General features: G+C 41.0%; 1 protein-coding gene across 2 annotated transcripts in view; it reads left to right on the forward strand.

Moving 5' to 3' along the window:
• The window catches only part of LMNB2 (lamin B2), a 36,198-nt gene extending 9,224 nt beyond the window's left edge, over positions 1-26,974 (forward strand). The window contains exons 3-12 of one of the 2 annotated variants that reach the window (XM_058820928.1): positions 9,760-9,916; positions 10,596-10,721; positions 12,983-13,153; positions 16,257-16,382; positions 16,596-16,816; positions 17,384-17,675; positions 18,160-18,267; positions 19,085-19,204; positions 20,608-20,709; positions 21,802-26,974. In XM_058820928.1, the coding sequence (XP_058676911.1) occupies positions 9,760-9,916; positions 10,596-10,721; positions 12,983-13,153; positions 16,257-16,382; positions 16,596-16,816; positions 17,384-17,675; positions 18,160-18,267; positions 19,085-19,204; positions 20,608-20,709; positions 21,802-21,843 (1,465 nt within the window). In that variant the 3' untranslated portion in view covers positions 21,844-26,974. The remainder of the gene's footprint in view (positions 1-9,759; positions 9,917-10,595; positions 10,722-12,982; positions 13,154-16,256; positions 16,383-16,595; positions 16,817-17,383; positions 17,676-18,159; positions 18,268-19,084; positions 19,205-20,607; positions 20,710-21,801) is intronic. The other variant, XM_058820929.1, reaches the window with a different exon arrangement.
• Positions 26,975-27,574: the final 600 nt, after the last annotated feature.

The raw sequence follows: 27,574 nt of genomic DNA on the forward strand, positions 1-27,574 counted from the left end.
TTTATGATAAAGTATTTCACATTTTCTCTGTAAAATTTGCTATATCACTGGATACTCATTTTCTCATTTTCTCTGCTGGGCCCTTTTTTAATATCAGCCATTGGAGATATTTTTGGAATTTGCCCTAAAACATCTGTCCAAACATGAAGTAGTGATAGTGTAAGCATCTGCATTTGAGTTGGTGTAAAGTCTGTTGAAGTACAGCCAATAGCATAGGCCTGCATGTGGTCAGGCAAGCTGTGTGCTGGTATTTGTGGACTTGGTTAGCTCAGCTTTTGTTAACCATGAAAAACTCCTCTGGTAACTAGGTCAGCAGTAAAACCCCTAAAGTGCAGTGAGGTGAATCCCACCCAGCCCTACTGGGGTGTTGCTGTTGGAACTGTATATTCTCTTCAAAGCCTCAGGCCAGCAGTCTTGGCATTTATTTTGGATAGTGTATTTTGCATGGCGGTTGGCATGTGCATGGCACATGGACTTTAAGGTTGTCTCTCTCATCTTGTGATAGCAAGTACTCTTCTTGCTTGGCTTTTAAAGGAAGCTCCATAAGAGAGCAACAGTAGTAACTGGGAATTTGGTTCACCTCTAATATTTCTCTGTTTTGATTAAGGTCTCCTTGTAAGAAGTATCTTCACTTGGCAGATAATGAGAATCCAGTTGATTCCTGTTCTTTAGACTTTTGATAGCCATAAGAGACTGTACAAAATACTTTGTGGTGGGAAATTGTGCATGTAAAGTGATGGAGATAGTGTTTTCCCTTGGATCACCCCCCTCAACCATTGTCTGGACAACTGAGTTGCCCCTTACCAGTCACTTCAGTGACCAAACTAACTTCAGCTTTTTGTTTGCTTGTCTTCTGCAATAGATGAGGAAAAAATACCTGGTTTTCTGGGTTTCTCTCTGTGTTTACAGTTCATAGCAGTAGAGTCAAATTCCTCAGTTTCAGTTTCTTCTACTTAATTCCTTCCAGTCCATTGAGATGTTTGTAATGTTCTTGGAGTGTTTGTGGGGTGTCTAGCTTGTGATGTGGCCAGATTTTAAATATGACTCTTGTAAGTGAAACTTTCAATTTCTTGTCTGATTTGCGGTGTTCACTTGGCATCTAGCTCATTACTGAAGCTGACAGTCAGATGGTGTCTATGCTGACAGTCAGATGCTGCTTCTCTCAGTATTGTAGCAGCGGGCCCTGCACGGGGAGTAATGAGCATTGACTCCATGATTGCAGAAGGGTGATCAAATGCTTTATTAAGCTGTTCTATACTACACTACACTACACTACACTGTATAAAAAACCCTTTGTCCATGCCAGACAGTCCGATACACATGTGGATCCAATTGGTCAATGAATCAAAACACCATCACCAGAGTCCAATTAGGAAACTACCTTTTGGTAAACAATCTCCATAACACATTCTACATGTGCACAACAACAGGTGCAGAGATTAAGATAAGAATTGTTTTCTCTGAGCTTTCTCATAGCTTCTCAGGAAAATCCTGGGAGAGAAGTAAGTCTCTTTCTGTTCAGAGAATATGTGATTACCACATCTCACACCAAACTTGCTTTGAGAACTGTGTAGTGGAGGAGTAGGTTATTGCATAAGTTTATATTCACTATTATTGCCTCTCCCTCTCTTTCAAGCTCATAACAGAGAAGAAATTTAAGAATGCCAGCACAGTCTGGCCAGGAGCAATCCCAAACACTGCCATTCTTTTGTTTGCTTGGAATACATTGGGTTGCTGGGACAGGAGATAATAGACTTCCCTCGCAATATAGGATCACAGTCAACCTCCTGGTTTATTAGCAGATTCCCCATTTCTTTTTTTCCTCCCAAAGACTGAGTTTGTGAGCATGGAAAGTCCTGAAGGCGCTGAAGATACTCCAGGGAAGCCAAAGGGTATAACATCAGGTCTAGTGTGGTAACACCGGGCCTAGTTTGTGCCCAAAGGTGCCTGAGGCTTACCCTGTGTTTAGTTCCTCCCTGGAGCTATTTACTTGCACAATTTCAACTTGTGAAGCAGCTGACCAACCTACATCAAGAGTCTTGGATAGGGCACAAGGATTTGGGACAGAGCCTGTGGTCTAGGAAAGAACAAGGTTTCTCTGTCAATGTAATGGACATAAGAGGAAGCGCTTCTGCTTATGTCTTTCTGTATCTTGTTCAAATACTGACAGATAACACTACACCAGGGTTCCATATGAGTGCCAATTCAACTCCCAGGGTTTGCATTCTGGGGCACATATTTGTTTATTTTAGATTTTTCTCTCTTACTGTGTTACCAGTGTTGTAATATTTTCTGGGGGATTTTTAGTGTTTGAGATAATTGGATATAATTTTCCCTACTAAGTCAACAAGAAGAATTCCAAGGCTTTTTCTAGAGTCATTTGTTGTGGCAGGGTGGTGCTGAGGGTGCTGTGACCTCCCTGAAGAGCGTCCTGAGGACGGCTCAGGGGCACAGGCACGTCCTTCTCCCAGTGATAATCAGCTCTGGCTTCTTCTCTCAGGTGATGTGGAGAAAGAGACTGGGGCTCTGTATGGAGTTCCACAGAGCAGTGGCCGCTATTAAAGGCAGAGGCCTCCGCAAAGGGAAGCGGGAACAGAAGCGCTCTGAGCTGGGCAAAACCAGGCATTGATGTAGGGAAGGTGAGGGGCGGGACAAAGCCAGTAACCAATGGGATGTGGGCTCAGGGGTGGAGCATGAGGGGAGGACCAATGAGCAGCAAGCGATTAACATAGAGCTGCAGTGGCCTCTGAGGTGATTTACTCGCCCCAAGTCAGTGGCTGGGGGTTGGCCCTCCAGGGCAGGGCAGCCAGCCCCTCTTTGGCTGTCTCTTCAGCCCTCACAGTTTGTGTTGATTGGACCAAAGGTCTGCTTAGCCTGTTAATTGATCTCTGTTAAAAGCCATTTGTCTAGAGAAGAGAAGAATGTAACATGCATAGCAACAGCTCTCGGGAATACTCTTCCAGTCTTCAACAGTTCCCTTCAGCTGAGGGACTTTGTGATGTCCAGCTGGATTCTGTGTAATAGCCATCATGGATTTGCATTTCATAGTGTGACCAGTATTCTGAGACCAGCTGTTTGTGGAGTTCTTAGACATAGCAAAGGGATTCTGAGTTTATCTATGTATTGTATAAACATGTTGTTCAATCTGCCTTTCATTTGTTCATTTATCCCTTTTTTTGGTATTCTTCTTCATATCTCCTATGATTTTCTCTTTAATGATCTCTTTTTTTTCAAGTGGAAACATCTTACTGCTTAATTGCTTCTACTCCTGAAGCTGCTTTGTGCTTTCAATCAATGTTTTATCATCTCTGTCATTTTTACTGTTTTAGTGTATCCTCTTGGGAAGGAAAGCTGCAGAATTGGATCTTCAGCCAGTATTCAAGATGTTATTGTACCATAACAGTGTTCTATGTCTTGTTCTGTATTTTATTTATTAATAATTTCTCAAACACATTTGTATTTTGAGTGCTTCTGAGCTGCTGATATGTGAAGAAGGGTAAGTTCCAGGTAGTATTTTACATCAGATGTCTCCCAAGACCCCAGTGAGTGGCAGGAGTGCTACAGAACTCAGAAATATTTTGTGGTAACTATATTTGCTGTGGCCTCTTTAGGCAGAGGTGAAATAAGGCCCTCTCAGAGCCCTTCTGTGCAGGGTTTTTACCCCTGCTTATGCTCCTTGCCTTCCTTTACAAAAGCCAAATTAGCTCTGAATTTTCAAATTCTTTATGTTTATGCATATGCCCGCTACTCTTCTTCATTGATGCCTTTGTCAAATTTTACCTGTGCAATCAGAGAAGGATTTTGTGGGAGGACTTTATCAAAGGCCTTACAAAATATTGTGCAGACAGACAATATTCATAGCCCTTTCACAGTTAAGTGACTCCATCAGTGGGCAAGGGAAGGCCACTAGGTTGGTCAAGCAGAACTTGGAGAAGCTGTACTGGATGTCTTGGATCATTTCCCTGTGCTCTGTATGCCTTTGAAGAGCTTTTCGGAGGATCTGTTCCGTGATGTTCCCAGGTACGGAGGTGTGGCTGGCAGGTCAGTAACTCCTGAAGTCCTCCTTCCCATCCTTTTGAAAAATGGGTGCAATGTTTCCCTTTTACCTGGGCCTTCATCTCACTGCCGTGAGTTTTCAAATGTCATGGGGAGTGGCTTGGCAGCTACTTCAGCCAATTCCTCGGGACTCTGGGGTGCATCTTGTCAGGTCCCACGGACTCAGGTTCCTCAGGTGGTCACAGACCTAACCTTTTCTTATAGTGTGAGCTATTTTGCCTTCCCAGTTCCTGTTTTGTGGTCCATCTACTGGAGAGGTTGCCATTGAAGGCTGAGGCAAAATAGTTGTTGAGTACATCAACCTTCTTCTCATCTGAACCACTTCGCCAGGCTTGTTCATTGAAGAAATACACTTGCTTTGACCTTCCTTTTCTGCCTAACATACCTGCAAAAGATCTCGTTGTTCTTGGTGTCCCTTGCCAAGTTCAACTTCAGCTGCACCTTGGCCTTACTGACCCTATCCCTTCACAACCAGGCAATGTCTCCATACTCTTGCCAGGATACCAACCTGTACTAATATTGCCTCTTCATTATCTTCTTGCCTTTTAGTTTCACCTGCTGGTCTCAACTCATTCTTGCTGGTCTCTTGCCTTCCAGTCCTGAGGATCAAGAGCTCTTGTGATGTAGAAAATTTCCTAAAAGTTTTTCTCCCTTGTCCCTGAGGGCAGTTTCCCAGCGGGTGCTATTGACCAACTCCTTGAACAGTAGGCAGTTTGTTTACCTAAAACTCATTCTTCATTTCTCTTCACTTGACCCATGTCTCTCAGGACTGCAGACTCCTGGACTGCATGATCACTGCAACCCAGGCTGCCTCCTGTCTGACATCACTGATTGGCTCATTTGTGTTGATGACCGCCAGGTCCAGTATCTCATCTCATCTGGTAGAGCCATTTATTACCTGGCTTGACAGGATATCCTCAGTCCTCTCCAACAGCCTCCTCGATTGCCTACAGCTCACCCTGCTGCTTTTCCAGCAGATGCTGGGATGGTTGAGGTCTCAGAGCAGGCTGAGTCTGTGAGTGCAATGCCTCCTGCAGCTGGAGCAAAAAGGCTCCAGTTGATCAGTCAGCTAGGAGTAGATGCCAACCACAAGGGTTCCCATTGTTCCCTTGGTCTCTGATTCTTTCCCATAGGCTTTCAAAATGCTTATGGCTATTTTTTAGAGACAGCCCTTCACATTCAATCCACTTCTTGGGAAGAGTAACCCCTCCACCTCTCCTTCCTCACATATCCATTCTTGACAGCTTGTATCTGTTGATAGTTGAAGTCCAGTCATGAGATTCATTCCACCAAGTTTCACCAGCAACTAGGTCACAGCTTCCCTGCAGCACAGTGACTTCCAGCTCCTCTTATTAATTGCCCACCCTGCATGCATTGGTATAGAGAAACAGCTGGATTGTTGGCTGTATCATCTTCTTAGATGAATGCCCCTTAATTTCTTGGCAGTATTTCACTGTATTTCCCTTTTGGCTCCTATTATCTCAGGAGCCACCAGCTCATCATCTCTGGAAGTAAGACTTCCAGAGTACCCTGAAACTGAATGTGAAACTAGGGCATGAGGGGGGCACGGGGCAGGAAGCACTTCCTTCTAACAAGAAAGAGCAGCCAACCAAAACATGTGTGGTGCAGTTGATGCATTGAAGGGAAGGGATGCCGTCTAAAGAGATGAGGACACGCTGGAGAAGTAGGCCTGTGTGAACCTTATGAAGTTCATCGAGGCCAAGTGTAAGGTTCTGCGTATGTGTTGAGTCATTCCCCTCACAGACACAGGCTGGGTGGAGAATGGATCAAGAGCAGCCCTGAGGAGATACAAGTATCAATGGATGAAAAACTGAATTTGAACTAACAATGTGCACTTGCAGCCCTGAGAGCTGATCAAACCCTGAACTGCATCAAAAGAAGTGTGGCCAGCAGGTCAAGGGAGATGATTTGCCCCCTCGAGCCCACCCAGAGTACTGCATTCTGTTCTGGGGACCCAACATCAGAATAATGTGAAGCTGCTGGAGTGAGTCCAGAGGAGGCCATATGTTCTGGTGTTTGGAGGGCTGAAGCTCCTCTGCACTGGAGCCAGTCTGGGAGAGTTGGGGGTGTTCACCTGAAGAAGAGAAGGCTCCAGGGAAGCCTCAGAGCCCCTCCCAATGCCTAAAGGGGCTCCAAAGAGAGGGAGAGGGACTGGGACAAGGCAGTAGTGGTAGGACAAGGATCAATGGCTTCATACTGACATAGGGCAGCATTAGATGGGATATTGGAAAGAAATTCTTCCATATGAGGGTGGTGAGGCACTCAATCATAGAATCATGGAATATCCTGAGCTGGAATGGACCCCACAAAAACCATCAAATCAACTCCTGGCCATGCACAGACACCCCAAAATCCCACCCTGTGCCTGAGAGTCTTGTCCAAACTCTCATTGAGCTCCAGAAGCCTTGGGGCTGTGATCATTCCCTGGGGAGCCTGTTCAATGCCCCAGCACCCTCTGGGGGAAGAGCATAATATCCAACCAGCTGTGGCTGCCCACAGCTGTGTGCAAGTGTTCAAGGCCAGCTGGATGGGGCTTGGAGCCAACCCGGTCTAATGGAAGGTGTCCCTGTCCATGGGAGGGGTGAAACAAGATGAGATTTGTGATCCCTTCCATCCATTCTATGTATTTTACAACATCTGCCATACGTATATGTATCCACTATTTGTACTTGGATGCAACTCATGAATGTAAAATTTTTTCTTTTGAACCAAGTTCATAATTAGGTTCATAAAGCAGTTAGGTAATTTCATTTTATAAAAAGTTAAGTATCTTTAGGATGTTCAAGCACCATTTATATGATGTAAGGAACAGCTTCATTTTTGTTTAAAGATGTTTGTATCAGGTGTAGGGACATATTTTTAAATCTAGAATTAAAATATTGTTGTAAAAATAGCCATTCTCATTCTGTAGCATGTATGGTTCTATCCTATATGCTATGTAATGGCTTCCAGTGTTTGTGTTTTCATCTTCAGCTGTTTGACAAAACTTTTGACTACTGGAGGGAGGGGATAAGTGGAGGAGGTATGGATGGGAATAATTAATTTACTGGTGAGGTGCACAAAACTTCTGCTTGGGTAGAACACCACCCTCCCACGAGACTGTTGAACCAGACCTGGTGAAGTGAATAAGGTCCATTCATTGATAACAGAGGGAGCTCTGATGCCGTGGTGAAGGAAAGTCTCCTGTCCTGTTGTTCGTGAAGTGTCAGTTCCTGTCTTTACCAGTGTCACTTTTCCCCAGATCAAGCAGGGTCTGAAGGTCAGTATCTGTCAGGTGCCATCATTTTGCTTGTTATAGCAGTCCTGCTGGAGCTCCTGGCTCTGAGAGGGGTGAATGCCATGCTGTGGCTTCCTCTGCCTGCTGCCTACCTATAAGTAGGGACAGAACAACAGGGCATGGCTTCAGACTGAGAGACAGTAGGTTTAGATTTGATATTAGGAACAAATTCTTCCCTGTGAGGGGGTGAAGGCCTGGAACAGGTTACCCAGAGCAGTTGTGGCTGCCCCATCCTGGAAGTGTTCAAGACCAAGTTGGACAGGGCTTGGAGCATGACAGGGTTGGAATGAGATGGGCTTTAAGGTCCCTTCCAACCCAAACAGTGCTGTGATTCTGTGGTCAGTGAAGCATTTCCCTGAAGCAAACTTGGCTCTTTCTGGGGAAAAAAGAGCTCTCAAGAGTTACCCTACTTGGAGAGTTACTTGGTGTTCCTTGAAGCATTGACACATCTCACCAGGTGGATTGACTGCTGGTGGGAACTTTTTAAAATCTCAGAGACCCCCAAAAGCAGTTGTACCTTTGTAAAACCTCTGTCACATTTTTGCATGAAGGCAATCAACCAGGCTAAAATTATAAGTGAAAATAAAAATTAAAATGGCTTGCCATGTTGTCAGTGTCCTTGAGGGGGCCAAAGTTACCACTGTCAAGAATTCTCTATGGTTCAAGCTGTACATCAAACACTTTTATTCATTCCCATCCCTGGAGGCAGTCTCTTGCTGCCTGGCTTCTGCAGGTGGATGTGTGCACATACTGCTGTTCATGATCAGAGTGAAGTAGCATTTGCCCTTTGAGTCCTGTACAGGCAGAAGGCTCCCAGGTCTTGGTTGTGACACAAGCAACAACACATGTGTTTTACAGCACATGTGTAACATAGTGCTTGTGACCTTCTGACTGCTGCTAAATAACTGTCTTCTAAATACAAGCCATGTTTTGTCTGTGCCTCCAGCAAGCTGCTGAGTGTGAAGACACTGCACATATGTTGCAGAACAGAATTCAGAGTGACAGATTGGACTGATGATAAGAAAAACTGGTTACAGTTAAATGAAAACAAATTCTAAGATCCACACCATGAAATGCCGAGAGAAAACACAAGCTGAATGCATCACAGAATTAAGATTTCAGCTTAGAAAAAGAAGCACATCATGCTGAACCATGTAAACCATTGGTAAACCATTGTACAAGCCAAAGGCAAACCACTGTGTGTAGGACACACCAATACCCGATAATGGAGGATTTTCATTAAGTAATTCTGGCCAATTCAGGCAAATCAGAAATTCAAGAAGACAGTACAAGTGATAAGGATTTTGGGAGCCAAGCTTCAGGATCTGGGCTGGGCAGCAAGGTTTGTATTAATCTAGAACACTGGTTTTCAGCTTTTTTTTTTCTCTTTGCAAACAATGGTTTTTTCCACGTTTGGAGTTGCAGATTGAATACAGAGCTTTTAAAAGCCTATCTGTAGTAGGAATTCTCTTCAAACTTATTTCTGTGGGCCCTTAAAGCAGCTTATGGACCATAGGTCCAAACTACCTAACTATAGATTAGAAGTGTGAAGAAAGGAAAGGAGAAAAATTGTCTGTGGTTACTTAAGAGAAAAAAATAATAAAACTGTTCCTTCGTCCCATGTAGTGTGAGACTAGAACAGCAAGCTTAAGCAGCAACAAGGAAGGATTATAGCACATAACAGATCAGTTTTTTATTAACATAATGATACATGCTGAGAAAAGCTGCAGAAAGTCACTATGTTAGATTAAAAAACTGATAAAATTACTTAGTGAGCAGAAGAAAGATTATCTTGATCATATCTACAAGTTGGATATAACAGCTCAATTAATGATATTTAAAGCACTCGGACATGCTTTGCCCATAATGAATACTGCTGAAGAAATACTGGTTTATTCTTGCAAGGTGACCACATTTTCATAGTGGATTATTTTATTTTACTGCTTTTTGTGGGACTACATCATAAGGAATATGCTTCACCACATCAGATATAAAACCTTGGGGATGTTCAGGCCTCTTTGGTGCTTGCATGTACTTTGCTTTGTGGGCTGTACTCTAAAGTAAAAGATATCAGCTGTGTAGCTGCCAGATGAAGAAGTACTGTTTACACCTTGTGTGTATTACCATCTCTTAGCTGCCAGATTTGCCTTCTTGTTTTTCCCTTTTCTGTCCGTGACATTTTTTTTACTGGGCCATGCATTTACAGAACATGGTACCAGCTGCACATTTTGGGGGTGTTCCAGGTCAATGATCAGCAGCATTTGTAGGGTACTGCAAGAGCCGTATAGTGGTGAGCTGGTCTTGATAAAAAGTGTCTGGTAACAAAATACCTGTGGCTGTAACTGGGACATGCTCAGGATGTGTGTGCACCCATGTATAAGTATAACGTACTTTTGTTTTTCCAGCTACAAGAAGAAAGATGCAGATTTGTCTGTGGCTCAGGGTCGTATCAAGGATCTGGAAGTTCTCTTCCATAGAAGTGAGGCAGAACTCAACACTGTCCTGAATGAGAAGCGCAGTCTGGAAGCAGAGGTGGCTGATCTGCGTGCCCAGCTTGCTAAGGTATGGTAGGGAATGCTCTCTTGCTTCAGCACAGCTATGTAGAATAAATTCCCTTTTTTCTTTGCAGTTAGTTTATATTCTGAACATCAATGATGCACCTTGTTTACTACTGAATCTTTGGCTACCCCTCTTGGATACAAAACTAAATTGTAAGAAATCTACGTAAAACAACCAAAGCAACACAATGTTTAGACATTTTGGTTGTTGGAAGCTTTTGTTTTAAAATTTCTGATGTTTCTATATCTTGAGTCATTAAATGTCCTTTGTAAGGTCCTGTATAATTTTACACTTGTGCTGGAGTACCCAGTGTGACCATGCTAGCAAGAAAAAGAAAGTGCAACATATTGTGCTTGAGGAATTAATAATCCTCGGCTCCTGTATCAGAATGTATTGAACTAATCCTTCATTTTAAATAGCTGGTATGCAAACATATAAGCTTGATTTAAATGTCAATTAATACACTCACACACACACTGGTTTTTGTTTGGTTTTTTTCTGGGGCTTTTATTTATTGTGTTTCTTTCTGGTGGTGGTGTGGATTGGTTTTCTTTATTCAGTGGCTTGACATTAGTTTTGTTATTATGAGTAACTACTCCAAAGACATCAGATGAAGACTGTAAAAGGTTTATGGATGGAAGATAGGAATCCAGACAAAATTATCTTTAAAATTCTTTACTAGGCTGAAGATGGTCATGCTGTGGCAAAGAAGCAGTTGGAGAAGGAGACACTCATGCGTGTGGACCTGGAAAATCGGTGCCAGAGTTTGCAAGAGGATCTGGACTTCAGGAAGAATGTATTTGAGGAGGTATTATCAATCTAGTAATCTTGCCACTGTCCAAAGTTAATGTAGCTTTAAATCAAATTGACTATGAGCAACTACTAAGTAGTCCAGGTAAAGAAAATCAGTATTATCCTTCCTATAAATGGGTTGAATAATAAAATAGGTGAAGATTTTTTTACCTTTTTACATGGTAAATCAGTGGTGGAGTCAGTATGAGAGCCAGGTGATAAGAGTACTGTTCCATGGGCAGGTGAACTGGAGCCAGCTGACTGCTGTGGGAAAGGGAAAATCCTTTTCCCTCTCTCTGGATCTGGTAGCATGGCCCTGCTCTTTACTTACATCAGCTTTGGTTGCTGGACCTGATTATAACCTGTTCTTATTGACTAGAATAGTATGCAGCTGCCTTGCTTATTGCAGAGGTAATTTTCTGCCTGTTAAGTGAATAGTACTAGTGAAGACCAAAATTTTTGTAATATTGGGACTTGGGAGAGGAAAGCATGACTTTCTCTCTCTACCCAATGCAAAGTGTTATGTCTGTTTATTCCATCTCTGGCGGTTCTGCAAGCTCATTCAGTGAGTGGCTGCTGAGCAGTTGCCACATGCTTCTGCTGTTCTTCTCCCCTACTCCAGGTGTGATGCTTGGCTCACTGTTCACCCAACCATTTCAGCCAGATTAACTAGAAACATACTAAAGTTTTCTTGGTTGAGTTTAATTTTTGATGGCTTAGTGGCTGAGTTGATTTACCACAGAATCCAAATGAGTGCTCAGACTGGTTTAAGGGATGGGACAGGGCTATGTGGCTAAGGACAGGGGACAGGGGCTGGAGCAGGGCAAAGAAACCAACCAGGGAGATCAGCCTGAGATGTACTGACCATTGTCTCACTTCCATGCTCTGGAGTGCTTGGATTGGTACACTGACTGCAGTGACAGATCCTTGTTTGGTTGTAGGATCTTAAAATAACTTTTCTTCTTGGGAAGAATGTGTTGCTATATGTTCTTTAGCCATCCCTGAAGCTTTTTGATTCTTGGATGTACCAGTTCAACACATGAAGCAATAAATTGCTTTACGTTACAATAAATTGATTTCCTTTACATTAGTGAATTTATTTGGTTTACTGAAGGGTCCAAATCTCCATTAGAATTGAGTCATTGTGATGGGGAGTGTGACAAGTGAGGCCTGCTTATTCTAGTGGTGTTGAACTGCTGGATCAGCTCAGCCCTTCCCCTGATCCTTTGTAGTCCCCCAGGAAATTCCTTTGGCTTCTGAGCTGTCATTGCCTGAAGTTACTGAGAGACTGCTGCTTGCTAGTTTTCTTGGTGTAAAAATTAACCAAAGAAAGAAAAGCTTATTCCATATCACTTCAGAGCACATTGCTGTTAGTAGAAGGACATGTTTCTGGGGATCTATTTTAGATGCAGAGCATTTCTGCAAAACAATTAGTAAAGTTGCTTTGAGTATGTGTTAGCCTTATATGACTCCAGTCTAGCAAAACTGAGCCTTGCTTCACTTGCTGTTGTTCCTCATGGCCCTGTTGTAACTTCAGGCCTCCTCCCAGTACTCAGAACCACTCCTTGGTTGTTTGTCCTGCCCTGAAGGAAGAAATTGTTTTTGTCATACCACACATTCAGACCTGGCCAGATCTCTGCATGAATAAGTGCATGAGTAAGCCTTACCCTACTAGTTTGCAACCAGTGTTCTTAAGCACAGAAAACTCACACATTTCTAAAAATGCAAGTTTCTTAGTGCAAACTCTAATCATAAAAAAATATGTCTTCAGGATTGCTTGGATTGCTGCTTTATTAATGCTGTAATCAAAATCTAATAAGAAAGGCTCATCAAGTATATAGAACGTAGATGGGACCCACGTGTGCTTAAGAGTGAAATTTGAAGATGCAATTTTTCTCTAGAATTTTTTAAAATATATAAGTGGTGTTCATTTTAATCTGATTCCTTGTAGACTGCTATTGTAATGTCAGGATGTATATTGAGAACGACAGGGTTTGTAGCAAAGCAGTGAAACAGCCCCTTACTTAGTACATGGCTATTTTTGAAGCTGGTGTTAAGTTGAATCACTTTTAAATATTACATCCTGACAAATGAGAACAGTAACTTGAATCTGTTATTGCATGCATGCAGCAATTCCCAGGCTTAAATGCCTGTAGTACTGTAGCTCCATTATGCTAAATAGTTAGTACTGCAGTAGTCAATTGTTGTCTGAATGTAACTGCTTGTACTGTTTACCTTAGTGTGGGAATTTGTCCCTCTTCTTTTGTGTGTATGTAGGAAATAAGGGAAACAAGAAAACGACATGAACATCGTTTGATTGAGGTGGACACAAGCCGCCAACAGGAGTATGAATCCAAAATGACTCAGGCTCTGGAGGATCTGCGAAATCAACATGATGAACAAGTCAAACTCTATAAGATGGAGCTGGAGCAGACATATCAGGCTAAGGTAACAACTGCTGTCCACAACACTGTCAGACTGGAAGCCCAGTTTGTGAGATAAAAGCCACTTCTCCCAGCTCTACTGGTCTTAAGGAGATGAGTAACTGTAATTTGAGGAAATTTTGTCCAAATGTTCAAATGCTTTCCCTGGGACTCGTGTGCAGGTGCATTTCCAGGGGGTTATAGCCAGAGGTAATAGCAAGCAATAGCTTTAGCCAAGAGAGGTCAGTTAGTGAGTAAACATGTAGGGCTGTTGTCTCTGCAGAAAACACAGTGGGAATAGTGGATGTCTAGGTTAGACATCCACTATTCTGATTAGACAATGTCTTTTGCTCTAAGGGTTCTTTTTTTACATCAGTAGATCCAGTTTTTCTTCACAAATGGAGGGGTTTGGGAAAACTTGCAATATGTGCAATCATTGTGCATAAGAAGCTGGAGGGGGGATTGGAGAGCTTGGAAGTGAGTGTGTCTCAGTATGGGCTTTTGCTTGGATACAGTGAGCTTGCAAGCTAATACAGACACACTGGAAGGGGCTTCTTATCTAAGGGTGCATTGTCACTTTGCTCTTACTGTGGCCGTTGCAGTGTTCTTAATCACGCCAATACACTTTTAAATATGTCTAAGCCTTGCAACATTTCAATGATCTAAGGTAGTTCTGGACTGGAAAATTACTAGATGCAGCTGTGAAATCTATGGTGGCAGGGAAACCTCAGGCAAGATACCAGACCTTTCTTGACCAGCTTTGGTGATGAAAATCATGGTATGTAATTTGGAAATCACAGAATCATAGAGTGGTTTGGGCTAGAAGGGACTTTTAATAGCCATCTAGTCCAGCCCCCTGCCTTGAACAGGAACGTCTTTAAACTAGACCAGGTTGCTCAGAGCCCATCCTGGCAATTCTGGCTGTTGAAAGTACTTGTCAATAGTTGCAGCCACTTCTTGTTCTCTTGTGCTGGAAGAATGATGGTACTGCTAACACTGTTCTCTCCCACCCTTCGCTGAGACTCCCTTTGACTTCTTTGAGTTGATTATTTGGTTTAAGAAATACTGATCTACAAATATTTAACTATTGCTTATGGCAGCAACCATATAGATAATAGATACTAAAACCCCAAAATTAAAATTAAAACCCCCAACACAGGTGGCAGAGTTGAAATTATTCAGAGAACTCTGGAACATTTAAGGAGCTATTTGGATTGACTTGCCACAGTCTGAAGGAGATCCAGGATAGAAGATGTTTAGTAGGAAAAAAAAAATAAAAAGGATGCAATATACAGACTTAGAGAATGAAAAAGTGACAAGCTTTGAACAGGGGAATGAACAAATTAAGCTGCTTTTTCCCTGCATGAAGGTGGTTGTTATGGATGAAGTTGGAATATGGAGTGAAAGGGGTTTAGCTGTGAACTTAATTTTGTGATTTCTGAACAAGGACGTGTCCCTGTTAGAGAGCCAAAGCTGGGGAGGAATATGATGTCAAAGCAAATCACTAGGTTTAGCTACTGAGCAGCTCCAGGATGAGATGGTCTTGGGTAAAAGCACACATCTTGCACAGGGCAGATATGGAGTGGCTGGAGAAAGTCCAAAGGAGGCCACAAAAATGATCCTGAGGACTGGAGCACCTCTTATGGAGAGAGCTGGGGTGTTCAGCTTGGACAAGAGAACTCTTCAGGGACATCTTATTTGAATGTGACTTTTGAATACTTAAAAAGGGCTTCTAAGAAAGATCATTATGATCTGTGATAACAAACAATAGAAATCCTAAATATGAGTACTTGGCACTATGCCAGCATGACTGTAAGGTAGTGAATGGTTGTCAGACTTCAATTATTTTTTAATTTTAAAGTTTACAAGAAGTAATGGAGTGTGTAGTTGAAGTTGCTTCAAAATCTGTAGCCTAAAGAAGGCTCTGTGTGTGCTGCTCAGAACTAGCGAACAGCAGAGCTAGTGAAGATTGATTTTATAAACCTTTGTGCTGTGTGGCTAAAGAACATCTGCCTGTAACTGTTCTTAGAATTAGATTGGTTTAGTTTTTGAGTGGATTCCATGGTGTGGCAAAATTGTCGAAGTCCAGCTCTAAAGCATGCAAAGGATGGTTTTTCTTGCTCTCTGCTTTCATGAAATTTACCATGTAAGAGTTCTGGTTTTGCCCTCTCTGTTTTGGTTAAAATTAACCACTAGAAATTTGTTCACTAGGTGAATTTAACAAAAAATTCAAACCAAATCATATATTGGCAACTATTACAGAAAGAGAATAAAACCAAACCCATTGTTTTGCCTCTGGGACAGGATGTCATCTGGAGTGCTGGGAGTAGTTTTATTGCTTCTTGCAAAGGTACTACAGAGTTGACAGAAACTATTTAGAGTGGGAAACAAGTCATGCATGAGAAAATTTTAAGTAAAACTTCACCTGGAAAAGAGATACGTTGAGAGAAGTGAAAGATACAGTGGATGTCTGTAAAGGGATAAATAGTATGGGGGAAGGTAAATGAGGAATGATTGGTTTTTTTTCAGTAGGAGCAGGGATGGTGAATGTCCAGTGAAAATGTCCAGATAGAGAAGAAACAGAAAGTATTGTTCTTTAATGTAGAGCTAACCTCATTGCCCCAAAAATTCAAAAAGCAGAGACAAATTCCTGCCTGAGAAATCCACTGAGAGATAGTAAGCAGTAAAATACTGTCCCTGACTGAGGAAGTCCCTGAGTTGCCTATAGCCAGCAGAGACATAATACCCGTGAAATATTTCATTGAGTTACTCTCTGGGCATGCAAGGAACTGTTGGACCAGGACAGAAATTAGGTAGGCAGCCTTTGCTGTCACCCAGTGTGATTTGCCTTAGGACAAACAAGCAGAGCACATGGTCAGTTTTTTAGAAACTAAGGTTGCTTTTATAATGGAAGGGCTAATAGAGTATTTTTTTAACAGCATAAGCAAATCCTGAAATACGTTTTCCTTCGTTCCTTAGGGCATTCCTAAATGTTACACAGTTCCTATCCTAAACTTACTAGACCATTTAAAATTTTCTGAATTTAAATAGTTGCTACTTTTTTACCAAAAGGATATTTCAGGATTTGTAACTCAGCACAAGTGAGGTGTATAAAACTTTCTTTCCAGCTGGAGAATGCCAAATTGTCCTCTGACCAAAATGACAAAGCTGCTGGTGCAGCTCGAGAGGAGCTGAAGGAGGCTCGCATGAGGATAGAAGCTCTCAGCTACCAACTTTCTGGTCTTCAGAAACAGGTAAAGGGACTAAATTGGCTTTTATCTCAAATACACAGCTGTTTTGTGTGAATATATTAGCATTTCTGACCCTTCATATTTTCTGAATTTTGCACAGAGAAATCTTTGTTATGTTCAAAGATTTGAACATAACAAGGGAGGGAGAAGGGTTTTAACTTTTTGAGTGGACCTACATGGATGCCAGGTGGGCTTTTTCTTGTTCTGTGTGCCTAGGCCAGTGCAGCAGAAGATCGCATTCGGGAGCTGGAGGAAATGATGGCTGGCGAGCGGGAGAAGTTTAGGAACATGCTGGATGCAAAGGAGAGGGAAATGACAGACATGAGGGACCAGATGCAGCTTCAGCTTACGGAGTACCAAGAACTGCTTGATGTTAAATTAGCTCTGGACATGGAGATCAGTGCTTACCGAAAACTCCTGGAAGGAGAAGAGGAAAGGTGTGTAAAGATTCCACTTTCTTTTCTAAGGACTCTCAAGTGTTATTTTCATTTCTTGCCCTTATTTTTTTACCACTTGAACAGGAATGCCCAGATTACCTTTAACTGAAATTATATTGGCTTCACACCACAATGTTGTTGCATGGAACACTTGTTCTCAATTGAACACTGTCCTTATTTTGGGTTTTTGTAACGGTCTTGGAGTACAGTGAAATATATCATTCTGTGCTTGGTCTTCATATCATCTTTTTACTTAAATGCTTGTACTTGTATGGTTTGAAATCATGGGGCCCAAGAATAGTGTGTTCAGTAGTAGCTGTACTGGAGGGAGGGATTAAGGGATCACTGTTGCTGTCAGTAGCACTGCTTTCCATGTCACATGGTCATACTGCCAGAACATTCCTCAGGGATGGGTAGCCCCCTCTTCCTCATGTGTGCAGTCCTCTTGACATACAGAGTGAGGATACTGTCAGCCTTGGAACATATTACGGTCTGGTTACTTGAGGATATTGTAGCTTTGTATTTCTCTGGGTGAGTTAATTAAGATGCTTTCTTGGTTGTGTTAAGGTTGAAGCTCTCTCCAAGTCCCTCCTCCCGTGTCACAGTCTCTCGGGCTACCTCCAGCAGCAGCAGCAGCAGCACTTCACTTGTTCGCTCTTCCCGAGGCAAGAGAAAACGTATTGAAGCAGAGGAGCTCTCTGGCAGTGGAACTAGTGGGATCGGCACTGGAAGCATCAGTGGCAGCAGCAGCAGCAGCAGCTTTCAAATGTCCCAGCAAGCTTCAGCTACAGGAAGTATCAGCATAGAAGAGATAGACCTGGAGGGCAAGTATGTTCAGCTTAAGAACAACTCAGAGAAGGTGAGCATCAGCAGAACTCACAGAAAACAAGCAGGAGCTGAATTAGGCTGCACAGCCCTTTGCAGCATGAGTAGGGGCGGCCGTGTGGAGAGCGGGAGCAGCATCTCAGGGTGCAGCGTCCTGCAGGAATTAATGGGGGCTTTTAAAAGTTGAACATAATGGTGGGCTAACATGCTGCAGGAAGAGAATACAATCTGTGTCCCAGATGTGTGCTGGGACATTGCTCACAGAAACAGCCTGCTGTCTAGCAGAACTTTGTTGTGTGAAGTGGTTATCTTTTAATATTTTACTGAACGACCTTATGGGGTTTACACTTTAGACTCTGACTGGATGTAGGCAAATACTTTCAAGGTAGAATGCAAATGCCTAACAACCATATAAATAAATTTATGTTCCCATTATTTTTAATTACAAAGACCTAGATTCTGATGCCTCTTTGTTGTGTTTTGTTCACTCTGCATAACTTTCTGACTCTCTCCATTAGGATCAGTCTTTGGGTAACTGGAGACTGAAAAGACAAATTGGAGATGGAGATGAAATTGCTTACAAATTTACTCCTAAGTATGTCCTCAGAGCTGGGCAGACTGTTACAGTAAGTTGTATTTACAGTATGTCAACAACATATTCTTCTGTTCATGCTGTGGCAATTGGAAATCTTGAAGTCTGGTACAGCCTGAATTGGTTTCATGGGTCTCACTATAGAGGAGCAGGATTTCAGTTATAAAAATGCAAAACAAAAAATTTATTTCTATATTAGTACTTCAATATTTATGACCATTTATGACCATTTCTTTGGGCACATAGAAAGTTGAAGAAAAAGGTACTTTGGGGGATTAGTCAAGTGCTGTTTGTTTCCAAACACCTTTGCCCAGGTTCAGAGCCCTGATCCTGCTCAACCTCTTAAAGAATTGGGAACAGTTCAGAGCATTCATCCAGACTGTAGTTAAGACTGGAGATTGTCGCATTAACTGACAGCTGTAGCTGTAGAACAGCTGCTTTTCAATAATTTTGCATTTTATTTTCAGTCTGCAACAGATGTTCTTTTAGGAAGAAACAAATGTATCTTTTAATCACTTGCAGCTATTTCTACCTAAGTATCAATTGTTCAGATACGTATAAAAGATTTAAGTTGATGCACTACATGCTGCTTTTTGCCTTGGCTCCATGCAGTATGGTTTTTGAGACAGTGGTAGGAGAAATTTGTTCAGAAAAGAATTCATGACTGCAATATTAGATTTTTTTAATACCTTACTACAAGTAATAGTGTAGTTAAAAGTAGGGTAAAACTGCCATTGAAATTCAGAAAAGAAGCCTAGTATGTAGAGAGAAGTAGGAGAATTAGGGGGATATGTATATTTAAAAGAAAAAAATTGGATAAACAGCTGATGACAGATTGTCGTTCTCTCTAGATCTGGGGTGCAGATGCAGGTGTATCTCATAGCCCCCCTTCTGTTCTCGTGTGGAAGAATCAAGGCAGCTGGGGCACTGGTGGAAATATCCGCACTTACCTCGTCAACTCTGAAGGAGAGGTAGGCTGTGTCCACGGGCTGGGTTATCTCCCAAACTCTTAATTTCAGAGTGGGGTGACATGACACAATGACAAAATCCTGTTTGTAAGATCTCCGCTGTTGTCCTCTAATATGACAGTTTATAACACTGACATAATTACATATTATTTATGTACATATCTGACATTTTGGGGATATTTTTGAAAACTGTGACCATCATGGTTATGCCCATAGACACTTTTTCCTATTTTAGAAGAATACCCTGCTAGTAATTTGTTTGGAATTTGAGTATGTACTTTCAGAAGAGACAAAGAAAAGAAGCATTTCTGCCAATTCACAGTTCCATTATATCGTCCCTATGATGTTTTGAGGTGCAATATAAATATGAATGTAGGAAGATAACTATCCTTTCCATGTTAGAAGCATATCATAAGTTGTCATTTGTCAGAGGTTCCTTAGCATTCTGCATTGTCCTACACCTGCCCACAGTTAATTTTTTTTAAATCATCTCTGCAGATGACTTTTGCAAGGGAGAATTGTGCCTTGGCTGTTACTCATAACCATTATCCCAGCAATCTGATAGCAGTAGGAAAAGGAAACAGACCACAGTCATATCAGTTTTTGTGTTGCCTTTCTTGCTGGCAGTTTTCTGGAAGAATTTGGTGGGCAGGATGAGGTAGGAGGGGGGTAATTTGTACAAATAGAAAGCTAATGCTCTCCGTATTCAATCTGTGTGGTCAAACTAGTATCTGAAAAAATTTCAAATCCATGTCTCTTTTCACTATGGTTACCTTTAGTATCCCTGCTTAGGAGTGTATGTTAAGGGCAACTTTTTCCACAATTACAGATTTTCATCTGTGATTTCCATGGTGCAAGTAGGCAGAAGAATTTCTTACTATTTATAAGTGTTAAAAATAATTTAGTAATAAAGGAAGCTTCCTGGGATTTTAGAATTTTCTTTAGTGCCTGGCTTGTAAAACTATGCTGAAAACCAACATATGCAATTAACATTGAATATTTATTAGAAACTGGGAATATTCTTTATGTTGTGTAATCATACTGAGAAAGTTTGGTTTCTCACATTACACTGTATCTCAGACAGCTCCTACCTGTTTCTGCTGTGACCTTGTGTAAAGGTGACTGCAATCGCCTGCAACATGTCTACTTCCTCTTAAATCCCAGGGTAATGAAAAAAAAATCAAGTGGCTGAATTACATTACCATGCCTTTTAATGCACAGAAATAGGAATGATGTGGCTTGCAGGATATTGCTGGTATTTGCTTGCATAGCTAGTGGCTAAGTCTAGGCCAAATTGCTTTAAACTCTCCAAAATTTAATAAGGATATTATATTGATGATATGGCAAAAACTTAACAGATAAGTTAAGTTTTTCCTGGCCATCTCCTTATCTGTCATTTTGCGTAGGAAGTTGCAGTGAGAAGCGTTACTAAATCAGTAGTTGTGCGAGAGAATGAAGAGGAAGAAGACGAAGCAGAATATGGAGAGGAAGACCTTTTCAACCAACAGGTAATCAGATGCAGACCAGATGTTTAACTTGTGCCTCATTAGTTGGATCAATCCAGTATAAGATATAGTGGGGGGATTCCCCTTCAACTTTTGCCAACTCTGAGCTTCCCGGTCCTTTCTTCCTTTCTTCCGATGGTTGCTTGCAGCATTGCAGTGCCCCAGGAGAGGACAAAGTGAGCAGTGCTGGCAGGAGTTACTGCTGGGATCCATCCTCACACAGCTCAGGCAGTGGCTGATGCCACCTTGGGGTATCTGTGCTTCACAGTTTGAGCATTAGCAGGCAGTGTTCCTCCCAGTATCTGCTGCTCTGTGCAACAGAGCTGGGGCATTCTTGCTGGAAGCAGGATATTACTGGATAATCACTGAAAGCCAGGAATGGGGATGCTTCTCTTGCTGCAAGCTGCAGCTTATTGGTTTATTTTCTGACACTATATAGCTTCTGCACCTGAAAAAAACTTGTTTTTTCTTAATAATACCACCTGTATGTTTTGATAACCTTCAGCTTAATAATGTGAAATAAGCGACCAGGAGTTGACAGAACAAAAAAAAGGAGAAGGATATATAGGTGATACCAGAAAATATGTTAAATTTGAAACCTAAGGGATTTGTTCTTCTGATCAATGGGCATCAGTAGGTCTTTTCACAAATAACCCATTCTGTGCAGGTTTGCAGGTGAGTTCTCAAAGCTTTTTTGGTCCCAAAGATTAAGCAGTGTATTTGTAGTATAAAACAACTGATTTTTCTTACCCAAAAAAGCAGCTGTATAGCAGAGATTGCTCTCAAACCAAATCAGCATTTGAAATACAGGAACTTGCTGGTCTTGAGCTAATGACATCACATCTTTCATTTGTCATCTGTACCACTGTTGGAAATATGTCAACCCATTGCAGGAGACCACAACCAGGGGAGCAGGGCGTCAGTCCTGGCAGCAGACCAGGGCATGTACTTTACTTCCTCTTATGTAGTGATGTTCCCTTAATGTAACTAAACTACTAAAAAATGCTTTTGGCAACTGAGATGATAACCAGAGTCTAGGCTTACAGTCTGCATAGCTGGTAAGAACTGAATTCAACTCTGTCTATCTTTTTTTAGGGTGATCCCAGAACAACCTCTAGAGGATGCTCAGTGATGTGAAGAAAGAAGAAAGAAACTATTATTTACGCTTTTCCCTCTTCATTTATTTCCTTTTATTTTTGCTATTTTTTCCTTCCAAAGCCACTGAAAACTATTTTTATATGCATCACCTGATTTCTTTGACGTTTACTCCTTGGTACATTTTTATAAAAAATTTCAAAAAAACTTTACTGAACAAAATTGCCAGGATTTTTAATAGATTTCTTTATTTTTCCCTCTTTGTTGAAACACTGTATTGGAATACAATATTTTTCCCCATACAGAATTTAAAGTCTTACATAAAAACCTAAAGCAGAAAAGAGATTTTAGCCAAAATGAGATGAGACTCCTTGAGTGTAAGGTAAATCTATAATTAATATATAATCAGTATAATACCCCCAGAAAAAAAAAGTTTAATGAAGTGTATTCATTTACAGGGCCCTGGGAGAGATTCACAGAGTGTTTCCTCAACAGTTGTAGAAAAGCTAGTATTTTGCCTGGTATCCTCAGCAATTCCCAGCTTAGGAAAATTAGACCATAGATTCATTCAAAGTGCTGCTCCACAATTGCAGTGACGGGGGAAACTTCATTTTAGGCATTTTTGACTCAGGACCTTGCCATTGTGTCTTTCTCCAAGGTTTGACAGCCTAATGGTAAAACATCTGGGTCAGTCACACCTGAGCTCCATGTCATCATTTCAGAAGTTGAATGGTGGGTTCTGCTTCCTGAATACACACACCATCCTAAGTTGGAAGTGTCAAGCCCAGAGGTTGAACTGTTTGATTTTTAGGGAATTTTGCCATTGTCACAAGTTAAATCATTTACAGATTGTGATATTCGGTATTTATAATTTAATCCTTTTGACACATTCAGCTTTAAAAATATTTGATTAAGATTTTAGAAGTAAAACATATTTATACTTTTGGCAGTGATAAACATTGGGGATTTTAAAGGTTATCCAATGTAAATGTTGACCTTTTTAATCAGAGCTTGATATAGCTTGTTCATACTTCTGTAAGGTTCAAAGGGGCATTGTCAGGTATCCCAAGGAGCAATATTTGCAAAATAGAGCAGAAATAGTTGAATGACTTTTAAACAGTTCAAAGGAACTGCCTCTGTTAAGGATGTAAGCAACGCAGCATCCAAGTGCTCAAGGCAAAGTCTAACAAGGAGTGAAGGGAGAATAATGTTTTTTATAAAAAATGCGTTGTATGGGTAGCAGGTGATTTTTATTTTAAGAGGATGCATTTTTTACCTGATAGTGTCCATTTAGGTCCATTTCTGCTGCTGCATTTCTCTGGAGATAACTCTGAGTCCCATAATCTTTAAGCACGAGGAAAAATACTTGACTGCTCCAAAGAATGCAAATGTTATTTCAACTACTAGTTGAAAAACAAACTTAGTAGTTTGGATAAAAAATTTGGACACCATTTGATTTCAGCATAGAATCCTGTTGTTACCTGCACTCTTGAACTCTGATCTTGTCATTCAAAATGTTAAAACTCATCAGACAAGTGACAAGGTTTGGATGTTTTCGGTGGCTTTTGGACATTATGTTCTCTGAACAGTATCGTGACTGATAGATATAACCTAGAAAGTCGGTTTAGTGGCTCGGATTGATGGCTTTGTTATGCAAGCAGGGTGGGAACAAAAGGGGCTTTAAGCTTCAGGATTTATTTTGTCATTTAAAAATAAAGATGCTACTTTTCTTTCCTTGAGTGAGATAACTGAGTTGCTGAAGTTAAGCTAATAGACATTTAGAATTATGTTTTAATCCATTATCAGAAGACCTATTACAAAAAACCAGGATAAATATTCGGCTGTTTGGGCTGATGGGATAACTGAATTGATGTGCTTGGCCATCTTTCTGATGTAATTTTCCCACTCTGCTTGTGTAGAAGGTTAAATATGTAGTAAATCATGTCTCTCTCTCTCTCTGTAAGATATATCTAGTGAAATTATGTTTCTCAGACATACTGTTACAATTACCATTTCTAAATTCATTGTTATGCAAATGAATGCAATCAATGTAGAGTTATTTTTGCAACACACCTTCCAACCACTGGACACCATTTCCCTTATCTGACCCACAGCTTCTATAAGATACTGACATAGCGTTTGAGGGCTTTTTTGCTTTTTCCCTAAAGATCTGTATTTATTTTTTTTACATGGGCCAGTTTTCAGACTGCTTATTCCTTTAAGATTGTCCTGTAAATTTAAGATTATTTTGTGATCTTAAATACTAAAGTAATGAATGTGTAGTTAATTTACATTTTTTCTGTGGTTTTGGGTTTGTTTGTTTCCTGTAAAGAAAGGCCTCAGAAAGGCAGCTCAAATGAAGAAAAACCTCTTGCTACCTGAGCCATGGTTTTCCTAGCAGCTACTGTATGAGGAATATGTTTTCTTGTAGCCTTAAGAACTGGTGCTTGCAGATTTCTTGTAATGAGCACTGTGCCCTTGAGTAACAGTCTGCAGAATATGTCCTTAGAATTGGAACTGTATCCTTTAACTGTGGAAACAGTTTATTTGATTCTTTGGGAGCATGCTTAGGTATATACAGGTCACATAAACCTGTGATAGACACTGTGGGAAAAGCCAAGTCTGAATGTGGATAATTCTGTTACTATAGTGCTTTTTAATAGGCTACTGCAAATATGATAAATAACTCCTGGCTGTAAATTACAAGCCACAGAAGAACTACTGTATTCCATGTACTCTATTTTTTTGTGTTGCCTTCTCCAGACACCATCCCAGCCTCTTGCTTTTGATGCTGAGCTTAAGTCTTAACAGTGCTGTTCCAGTCAGACTGGGAGGCAGTTTTGTGGCTTTACCAACGCAAAAAGCATTGTTTCTTTTTTTTTTTTCCTGTCTTTCCAAGATTTCTTTCCATTTTCAGGATATTTAAAGTTTTTTATTCATACAAAATCCAGTGTCTCCTTGCCCCATTTTTCTCTTTGATCCTGTATATGAACCAGTCTTGACGAAATTAGAAGGGTGGGCAACAGTTCTACTTCAGTGCTGGTACCTGGCATAAAGCTTGAAGGAGAAATAGATTTGACTTGTCTGGAGGAAAAATTATTTTAAGGTGTCTCTGATGAGGGAAATGAAGCTTTTATCAGAGTAGTTATTTGAGCGTAACTATCAACATGGATGTTCTTAATCCAGAAATATAATCTTACTCTGAATGAGACAGTAAGTAGTTTTTCCTATGTGTAGCTCATAACAGAATATCATATAAAATACAATAAGCACATCCTGCCTCCTCCTAAGCTCATGCCACATGAAAATGCTTGTCTCAGAACAAGTCCCTCTATTTGCAGACCTGTCAGGGAATGTGGTACCTTCTGGAGTGAATTGTGGCCTCAGAGTCCCTGGCATTTCATGCCATTTTTTTCTCCCTTGCTTCTGCATTTGTTCCTTTAACTGTTGCATTGCAGTGACATACTCCAAGGAGTGGAGTGGCTGGGATTCCCTTGTTCCTGCACATCCATATTTCCTGTGATTCCTTTGCTGCCACACAGCTGTATTCCTGTTCCCTTTGTTGCTTCACAGCTCTATTTCTCAGCAGGTCTCTTTATGCCTACATGGGGCTCCAGCTTGGCTCTGGCAGAACCCATCATTTGCACTGAGATGTTGCTCACTTACCTTCAGCTCTGTGTTACCATTAGATGGGCACTTGGCTGCATAGTCTGTGTTTGCAGCAGGAAACAAAAGTCTCAGGAAGAATATAAGTATCTGCTTCCTGTGATGTAAAAGCCAGCTGAGTGTGCAAGCCAGCAGCAGTGTGGGAATTGTACTGCAGTGTGAAAGGAGACCACGCTGTGGTGTCTGTCCTCAAGCAATGGGACACTTCATGTTCAGTTCAGGGATTTACTGGGTTTTATACACCCGTTTTCTTTTTTATGCTCATACTGTATAAAGGCCCTTTAACTGCAACCTTAACAGAGATTGCAGGTTAGAAGAGACCTGTAAAAATCCTCTCTACACCCCAGACCTTGTAGAATCTGTTACTTTATGTGCATCAGAAAGGTTTTGATGCTGCAGGCAAACATGCATGCTGTATGTTCTAGATCTCTTGTAGCCACTTCTGTCATGTCTTCACTGTTAAACCATTCTATCTCTTCTTTCTGTATTTTCTTTTGAAAGTCTTATCTCTAAACAAAGGCATATCCATATATGATCCTGCATTTTACTGACACTGTTGGGTCCAAACTCTGTGTGAGCAAAGCCTTGTGAACCAGTGAGCGGAAGGTGAGGTAGTGATTGCATTTTTCAAAGCACTGTTTTAGCTGAATGTCAGGACAAATTATATTGGAGAGATTGTTTTCTCATTATATTGGCCTGGGAAACAGAATTTTTATTTGCCCTTCAATATGCTTAGCTTTAAACCAGTTAAAAATTATTCAAAGGTGTTCGTTGTTTTTTTTATACAAGATTATATTTACATGCAATTATTATTTGTAAACTTAATTCTTTTCTTGAAATGCTAAGGTCTAGAGTGAAAAAGATGCAAAAGCCTCCATTCAGAATAGCACAAGTAGTGAATTGACTTGGAGTTCCAGAAAAGATACTGTTTACTGAACTTCCAGATTTATTGTTAGCTATTACCGAAGTGACAAGTCCATCTTGGTAGGGCAGATGTTACTATAAATTCAGATATCCAGATCATTACACTAAAATTACAAGCAGTAATCTATTTTGAGCAAGTTTAAGCCAAAATGCTTTCCATTTGGGCACAAAATACAGTTGATCTCTTATTTTCATAGCAGTGATGCCTGGTGACTTGAATTGTGATTTTTATTTTTAAAATTTTTAAACAAAATTTTGATTTAGACAGGTCTGGCTTGAGGGTACTGCAGTAACCACCTCCAGTCAGCTGCTGTGGATGAGTTTTTGGAAGGTTCAAGTTTTTTAAATAGGGAATTATGAAAAAGGCTGTTAACAGAAACACAAAGACAAAACAATGAAAGTGTTCACTTGAAACTTAGAAAAACTACATCATGACCTAGACTTTATCATTTCAAAGTGTTTTTTTTTTTTTCTTTTTAGAATATGCATGCCAAATGTCTTGTCTTTTTCAATGATTTGTAATATACATTTTATGACTGGAAACTTTTTGTACAACACACTCAAATAAATGTTTTGCATTTTATTGGTTTCCTTCTGTCTATTACCCAACACACAGGTAATGGGGGCTATTTGAGATGATTCACCCAAGGAGGCCTTCAAGTGTGGAGAGAGGACACAAAGAGCTGCTGTCTGCACTGCTAACAGTGATCAGCTGAATTGTGTTTCTGCAGGGATCGTGGGCTGTGTCAACAAACCGCTTTCCTTAAACGTGACGGAATGCTGGTGGAAGCTGCTGTCCTCTCTCATCACTACCAACAAAAGCAGGGGCAAGAATAGCTGGAGCTGGAGCAGATAAACCTTCCCTTGCGTTCTCATCACCGCGGCACTGAAGGGATTTTTTGATTTAACCTACTTGATGCTAAATAAGAATGAGAGCAAAAACCGATCCCTGGCAGGGATGGATTCTTAGGGATAGACAGGAGCATTGCCACGAGGTGATGCATTTGCCAGCCTGGCTCAGCTTCCCGCCCACATTCAAGTCCGTACTCGTAAGTGGGCTGGGAGCTGAGCCAGGCTGGCAAATGCATTTAAAAATTGCTTTTTAAATTCATTTTAAACTTGTACCTTAGGTGGCTGCCCCATCGTTAGCACTAGCTATGCTTCTTGCAGGGTGGTAGGAACG

Source organism: Ammospiza caudacuta, chromosome 28, assembly GCF_027887145.1.
Source record: "Ammospiza caudacuta isolate bAmmCau1 chromosome 28, bAmmCau1.pri, whole genome shotgun sequence".
Taxonomy (NCBI): domain Eukaryota; kingdom Metazoa; phylum Chordata; class Aves; order Passeriformes; family Passerellidae; genus Ammospiza; species Ammospiza caudacuta.